General features: G+C 44.9%; 1 protein-coding gene across 1 annotated transcript in view; it reads left to right on the plus strand.

The window, feature by feature from the left end:
• The first annotated feature begins 33 nt into the window (after nt 1-33).
• The window catches only part of Gm10778 (predicted gene 10778), an 18,293-nt gene continuing 10,612 nt past the window's right edge, over nt 34-7,714 (plus strand). Inside the window, exon 1 of the mRNA NM_001142963.1 lies at nt 34-131. Within this exon, the coding sequence (NP_001136435.1) occupies nt 129-131 (3 nt within the window). The 5' untranslated portion in view covers nt 34-128. The remainder of the gene's footprint in view (nt 132-7,714) is intronic.

The following is a 7,714-nucleotide window of genomic DNA, read 5'->3' on the forward strand; positions in this document are numbered from 1 at the left end:
GGAACTTCCGGTCCGCCATTCTCAGGTTTGACTGCGAGTCTGAGGGAAGCTCTAGTGTGTCCCGTGCTTTGAGCTGTGACCGGCTACTAGGAGCTGTGAGGAGAGCGGGCGAGCTGGGGATCCGCGCCATGGTGAGCGGGGCCGCCGCTCCCACGCGGGGAGGATCCGCGGGAGCCCGTGTGGGTTGCCCAGGGGTGCGGGAACCGGCGGCGTCCGGTGTGATCGCGTTGGTTCCCGAGGTCTCTGCACCTCCAGGCGGAAGCGGGACCTCTCTCTGACTCCGTTCCCCTGGCTGAACCTGCGCAGAGCATGGGACGCGGGAGTCGGTGCTTGGGAAGTGGTCACGCACGCGTGGCTTTCCTCCTCAGGAAAAGCAGATTTTCTGACAGGCAGAGCTCTAGTTTCTCTGTGTCCTCTAAAGTTCTGCACCGGGCACTTGACATTCGGGTGTAGCATCCATCGCAGTTAACTGCACAGTGTAAAGCCTGTGTCATTAACACATTCGCGTGTGGATGCCACGATGGTCCAGTCACGTGTGTTAGTAAGGCCAGACTCACTGTGATTCCCTGCCTAAGTTGTCCAAATCGACCGAATAGTAATTGTGTTTTTGTCCTAAGTGTTCTCTCATGATCTGTCGGTCTCAAACAGCACAGTCTTTATCGCAGGTGTAGGGTAATTTAGAAGTCAGACGGTGTCACTGTGCTGTTTATTCAGCCTTGTGTGCTCATGTTTTCATTCATGATGACCTTTTGTCATCGGCTTTCTGTCGCTCATTGCAGAAATCGTTAGACTCTTTTACTGGACGTTTGTTGAATCTATAGCTCAGATTCTGTACTGAAATAATATTGAGACTAATTGTCTACAATCTTGTCTTGCAATTTCTCTGTTTTGATTGAGTTCCTTGATTCTTTTAATTATAAAGTTATAGATTTGACTACAGATATTTGTTCCATTTCTGTGTATTTCTGGCCAACTTATCAATTGTGATGTATAAGTGATATGGGGATCTGTCTTCTTTATTTACTAAACTTCCTTCATGTGCCTGTGTTTTGCTTCCATATATTCATCACTTGGGTGTTTGGGGCCCATAGAAGACAGAAGAGCCCATTAGATGTCCTCCACTTTTTTTTTTAAGATTTATTTATATGAGTACACTGCAGCTGTCTTCAGACACACCAGAAGAGGGCATCAGATCCCATTACAGATGGTAGTGAGCCACCATGTGGTTGCTGGGATTTGAACTCAGGACCCCTGGAAGAACAGGGTTTGAACTCTTAACCACTGAACCATCCCTCCAGCCCTCGAATCAGCTTTTTTATTGGCAGGCGATGCTTCTATAGTGCACAAGCAAGTCCCTTACAGGCCACAGGAACTCTTGTAAAGGAGCAATTGCTTACCATCTCAGAGGGTTAGTCCATCATCGCCACTGTGGGGAGTATGGTTGCACATGGGCAGACATGCTGTGACAGGTCTCAGTCCAGATCAGCAGGTAGCAAGAACAGAGACACTAGGCATGGCTTGAGTCTAGTGTGAGGTGTGTAATTTTGGTTTCTTTGAAAATACACAGAAATGTTATGGGAATATGGTTTTATTTTAATTCCAGGTGCAGCGATATGGGAGTGCTTCACAGCAGGTGGCTAGGATTTGCTTCATGCTTTAGCAGGGGTGTGATTTTGGCAGCTGGAAATAGTTTCTGTGAGTGTGTAATACTTGGAATTCTGGCAAGTTTTCAGAGAAGATAAAAATACTAGGGCCTCAAGAGGTGTGTGGCTGGTCGGTCCTTGGATAATGTTGGTTGCAGTTGATCACAGTTTGTCAAGTAGTTGTGCACAAAGAAATGAGAAGAAGAAAGTAGATATCCTGCTTCTGAAGACCAAAGAACTTGCTCCAAAGAATCCGATGCCCCAGTCAGTGGACAGTAATGTCATGCTGATGATGCCGTCTCCCTCTGTTCTTCTTTCTCTACTATCTAGTGTTAGAGAAGGGTGGAAGCCAGAAAGGAACCTACAAAGTAGCAAAGGCTGGCTACACGTGGGCATTTAGAACTTCAAAGCCCACCCCTGTGATACACTTTCTCCAACCAGGCCACATCTATTCTAGTAAGCTAAGGTCCTAGTCCCTGTATTCAGATCGCCACAGGCAGTAAGCAGCATTTACTGGGTTGACAGCAAATGTGAAATACATAAGCCTCCGGTTTATGGTTACATAAATTAGCAATTCTGTTGGCCAGAGCTGGAAACTTGTTGTTATAAAGACATTTTTCTTTACTAATCTCTAAGTGTGTGGTGTGATTTCACATTGGGAAGGCACTTTACTTTCAGAACAGCTTCACCTCCAGGCTTTCAGAAATATATTGTTTTACAATAAGGACTCCCATGTTGACTCAGGTTGCCTTCATCCCACCGTGTGGCTACAAGGGCTTTGCTGTCTTCCTGAGCAAACCTCCTCAATTTTTGGGTTAATGGTTTGTAGTTCCACACAGTTCTAAATAATATCTGTGTGCAGCCGGGCGTGATGGCGCACGCCTTTGATCCCAGCACTCGGGAGGCAGAGGCAGGCGGATTTCTGAGTTTGAGGCCAGCCTGGTCTACAGAGTGAGTTCCAGGACAGCCAGGGCTACACAGAGCAACCCTGTCACACAAAAAAACAAAACCAACAACAACAACAAAAACAAGCAAAAAACAAAACAAAAACCAAAAAACAACAACAAAAACCAACCAACCAACCAAACAAAAATATCTGTGTGACTCACATAGTGGCCTGTCCATATCAGTAACAGGAAAAGGATTTGTGTGTGGCACATGGTTTCTCCCTTGAGACCAGAGTAGAAGGAAGGGAAAGTTTACTTACTGTGTGGATGCTGCAGGGGAAACTGGTTAGGCGATAGCTGGATTACAGTTGGTCCAAGCTTGGGTGAATCAGTGAGCTACAGGGATCTGAAATGGCAGGTGAGTGGCTTGGCCAGCATACACTCATTCACATTGTAGGAATGAAGGCAAATCAAATGGGTGGGTATACAATTTGGGGAGGTTACCTTGGATCATTGAAATTTCCAATGGGGCAACTCTCATTGTAAGTGCAAACCTGGTTGCATCTCTTCAGTGTGGTTAGAGATTTGAGACACAGGGCATTTGGTTGTGGCTTGTACCAGCTCACAGCACTCAGCAGCTCACTTTCTACACATGCAGTTCAGTCGTCTGAGCAGAATTTCCTCCATGCCTTGTCATCTGGCATGAAGCAAGAATAGGTAGCTAGAATGAGTAAGCAGCCCCCTGGGAAGTCTCCAGAACCTAACCAATGATAAAATCAGTCAGACCCCTTGAAAGTTTAGCTGAGTGGGGTCTTGACTGGAAGTCACCACTCCCTTTATTCCATTCACCATCAGACTTTTCTTTAAACCTTCATTTAAAATCTCTTTGTGCCCTGATTTAGCTTCCATTGTGCATCCTGGTGCTCCTTCTCTCCTCAAATTATACATTTTCTATCTTTCCTTGCTCCTGTTCATTATAAATCTGCATAAGAGTAATCGCTAATTACCATATGACAGAGTCATATGTGTAATTGAAATCTCCTCTGCCAGTGCCTTAAATCCAAAGTCTTCACTTTAGCTTCATGTGGATTTTTTTGAACAAGGCTGCAAAGCAGCCACATTATGTACAGAAATGTCACAAGAATGGCCTTTAGGCCATTTATATTCTGAAAACTCTTGAGCCAGGCCATCCTAATTTATTGTTCTCATCATCATTGTCCTCCATGATCTTTTAGCGTGGCCCATTGAGCCCCACTTAAAGCATTCAACCACTGTTCTAATTCAAAGCTCTAAAGTCCACATTCTGCTAACAAGCAGCGTGCACAGTACGAAATTTAAAAGTGTCAGTTTCTTCTATCTCAGCTAGCTCTCCAGTAATGAGACAGAGACCTAAAAATTTATTGAACAAACTTTAATCACAATAACAGATCAACCTATCTCTTGATGCTATACTTGCCACTCCCCAGTCACATGCCCCGACTTGCTTGCCGTCTTAGAGTTGACCAGGCACACTCTGTTCCTTGTGTGTCTTCATGGTGAGTCCTCAATGCAACCTTACTTCTCCTTCCACCTTGGGCCCCTTTCTTTCTCTTTTTCCTCTTTCTCTGGGACCCATGGCTGAGATTGGAAGTCCAGCCTATCTCTTTCCTCTGCTAAATCATTGGCTGTTCAACCTTTTATTAACCAATCAAAGATAATTGGGGAATGTTGATTCAGGGGGATGATCCAAATATCATGACAATGCCTGTGTCCAGACTGTAACCAGATCTTGGGGCAAAGAAATGAGCAGGTAAATGCAACAGGCATGCTCGGGCCTTTCAGAGAAATACCCTGCTCTCTGGCACCAGCTCCCATCTGAGTGTTGAATTGCTATGAAGAAATACCATGACCACAAAACAGTCGAGGCTTGCTTACACTTTCAGAGGTTCAGTCCACTGTCATCAAAGCGTGGAATGATGGCATGCAGGCATTCATGGTGCTGGAGAGGTTGCTGAGAGTTCTACATCCAGATCTACAGGCAGCAGGAACAGAGAAAGCCTGTGGGCCAGCTTGGACCCTTGAAACTCAAATCATGCTCCCACTCATACACCCATTCAACAAGACCACACCTCCTAATCCTCCTGCAGTGTCACTCTGTGACTGATGGCTGTGGGCCTGTGGGGGTCATTTTCATTCTAGCCAGTGCATTATTGTTTGTTTGTTTGTTTTGGTTTTTCAAGACAGGGTTTCTCTGTGTAGCCCTGGCTGTCCTGGAACTCACTTTGTAGACCAGGCTGGCCTCGAACTCAGAAATCCACCTGCCTCTGCCTCCCAAGTGCTGGGATTAAAGGCGTGCGCCACTATGCCCGGCTTAGCCAGTGCATTATCACTTTTAAAATTCCATTTTTGTATGTGAATCACTGCCCTAATCTATATTTGCTTCTGTTCTCCAATATTTCTGTTATTAAGAACTTCATTCAATTTTCCTTAAGTGGTTATTCATTTATTTTTTTAAAGCAAGATGTCACAGCAATGTTTTCTGTAATGAAAACCAAGGGGAGGAAAGGGTTTATTTATCTTATCCTTCCATAGCACTGTTCTTGATAGAAGTCAGGACAGGAACTCACACAGGAAAAATTACAGGGTGAGCTTTACACAACTGTAAAATAGGATCTTTTGGAAAATGATTATCCATCTTGCCTAAAAAACTGCATCTTAAACCTGCCCAGTCATCTACAGTGGCAGACAACACTTCAACTTGTCTACTATCATATGGTACAATAATTTCATCAGGAGGGGTGCCAAAATGCTGCACGCATTGCTGTAAACCCAGCAATGCCAATTGGGCAACCAAGGCAGGATAATAGAATAACACTTTGGCGCGGGGGGGGGGGGGGCATTTTAGGATGGATCCATAATAAAGGAGCCCCTTGCCAAAGGGCTCCAGTAGGTTGATTTTCTTTTTTTTCTTTTTCTTTTTTTTTTTTTTTAAAGATTTATTTGTTTATTATATGTAAGTACACTGTAGCTGTCTTCAGACATTCCAGAAGAGGGCGTCAGATCTTGTTACAGATGGTTGTGAGCCACCATGTGGTTGCTGGGATTTGAACTCCGGACCTTTGGAAGAGCAGTCAGGTGCTCTTACCCGCTGAGCCATCTCACCAGCCCAGGTTGATTTTCTGATGGCAAAATACATAATGATATAGGAAGATCAACCTTTCTCCTCTTTAAAGCAGCAATTTGAATAGCCTTCTCTACTAACTTTAAGGCTTCCCTTCCTTCTTCTGTAAGAGCCCTCTCTGAATCCAGGGCTGTCGCTCCTGGCAAGGTGTCATAAAGAGATTGCAATTGCTTATTTGTTAGACCCAGATAAGGCCTAACCCACTGAATGTCTCCTACAACTTTTGAAAATCATTTAAAGTCCTTAGGTGATCAGTTCTAATTTGAATCTTCTGTGGAGTTATATATCCTTTCTGTTATTTGGCTTCCCAAATAATGGATGACCTTGCCCTTCTGCACCTTTTAAGGGGCTACAACCAATTGCTTTTCTTTTAATTTTTGGATAACTTTAATTGTCTCACTCCGAGAACCTCAATAGTCCCTAATCCGGGAACCTAATAGTCTCTAACCGAGAACTTGAATCGTCCCACTTACCTGGGAGCTTTCCAGCCGGCTACCCTGACCTCTTGAAGTTCTGGACCTGCAGTGCTCTTGAGAAACAGAAGTTCCCGAATGGGCCATCACTTGTCGCATCCACCCTGACCAGCAGGAAAGATGCAACACCACATTGTCCTTCAAGCAGGTGTATTCAGGAACACTTAGCATTGCAATGCAGGAACAGGAATCCGCCTAACAACCCCGGGGCGCGCCTTAAATAAGACCTGGCAGCCGTCCCAGGGATATCTTGGGGCGGTGGCTGCACCCACTCCTCACAAAGTGACACTATTAGAAGGTGTGGGCTTGTTGGAGGAGGTGCATCACTGTGGGGGTGGGCTTTGAGACTTCCTACTAGGTGCCTGAAAACAGTGCTCTGGCTTCCTTTGGATAAAGATGTAGAACCCTCATCTCCTCCAGCACCATGACTGCCTGGATGATGCCATGACCCCTTCCTTGATGATAATAGACTGAAACTCTAAGCCAGCCCCAGTTAAATGTTGTCCCTTATACAAATTGCCATGGTCATAGAGCAATAGAAACTCTAAGACAGGCTACTGGTAAGGTCTTGTGGAAAGGGAGGTGGCAGAAATGAGGCTGAAAGTTTTTCAGTTTTGTTTGCAGTTGGGATTATCCTTGAGTCAGGTATCAATTTTAGGTAATCAGTAAATGTCCTGATAAATATTGTTTTTAGGATCTTTAGAGCAGGATAATAAAGAATTTTCTTATGGAAACCACATTAGTGTAGTTGCACTAGTTCAACCAGAACAGAAGACCTGAACAAATAGGTGTGGCCCTGCCTAACTGGCCTGTTGGTTTTCTGGCTGAAAAAATGGCCTGAGAGAAATGGTATGAGTTTTTCTTGGTGTGTTCGAATACAGATTATTATTCTTTTGAAACACGGGGCCATAAAGCCTGTTTTAAAATGTATTTTCGAGATCATAATTACTTCATTTGGCCTTTTCCTTTCCTCTCTCCTGGTCCTCCACATACCCTCCCTGCATTCAAATTCATGGCCTCCTTTTGCTTTAATGGTTAGTCCGATTAGAGTTTGACCTAAGGTTGGCTGCAGGACTTCTGAGGTCTGAGGTAAAGGGATGGCTGCACTGCACACTGAGTGTGTAATGACTGTGCACTCTAGAGACCCTACACCTAGGAGGAGAAGCATAAAGTGCTCTGGGAGGCTGGAAGAATTTCTACTTCAATGCAAATTTGCAGTAGAATGGCTCTGTGTGCTCCTGGGGTAGGAGGCAGGGCTGGGAAGGCCTGTAAAGTGTGAGTTGTTTGACCTGTGTGGCCCTTGTCACGGAGGGTCTCTGGGAAGGCCTTACAGTGGGAGCACCAATGGGCAGCATGGTGGTTTGTTCTTTCTTTCTTTCTTTCTTTCTTTCCTTCTTCCCTCCCTCCCTCCCTCCCTCCCTTCCTTCCTTCCTTCCTTCCTTCCTTTAAAAAAGCATTTTTTTTTTTTTTTTTTTTTTTTGGTTTTTCAAGACAGGGCTTCTCTGTATAGCCCTGGCTGTCCTGGAATTCACTTTGTAGACCAGGCTGGCC

This window comes from Mus musculus, chromosome 10 (genome assembly GCF_000001635.26).
Source record: "Mus musculus strain C57BL/6J chromosome 10, GRCm38.p6 C57BL/6J".
NCBI classification, from domain to species: Eukaryota; Metazoa; Chordata; class Mammalia; order Rodentia; family Muridae; genus Mus; species Mus musculus.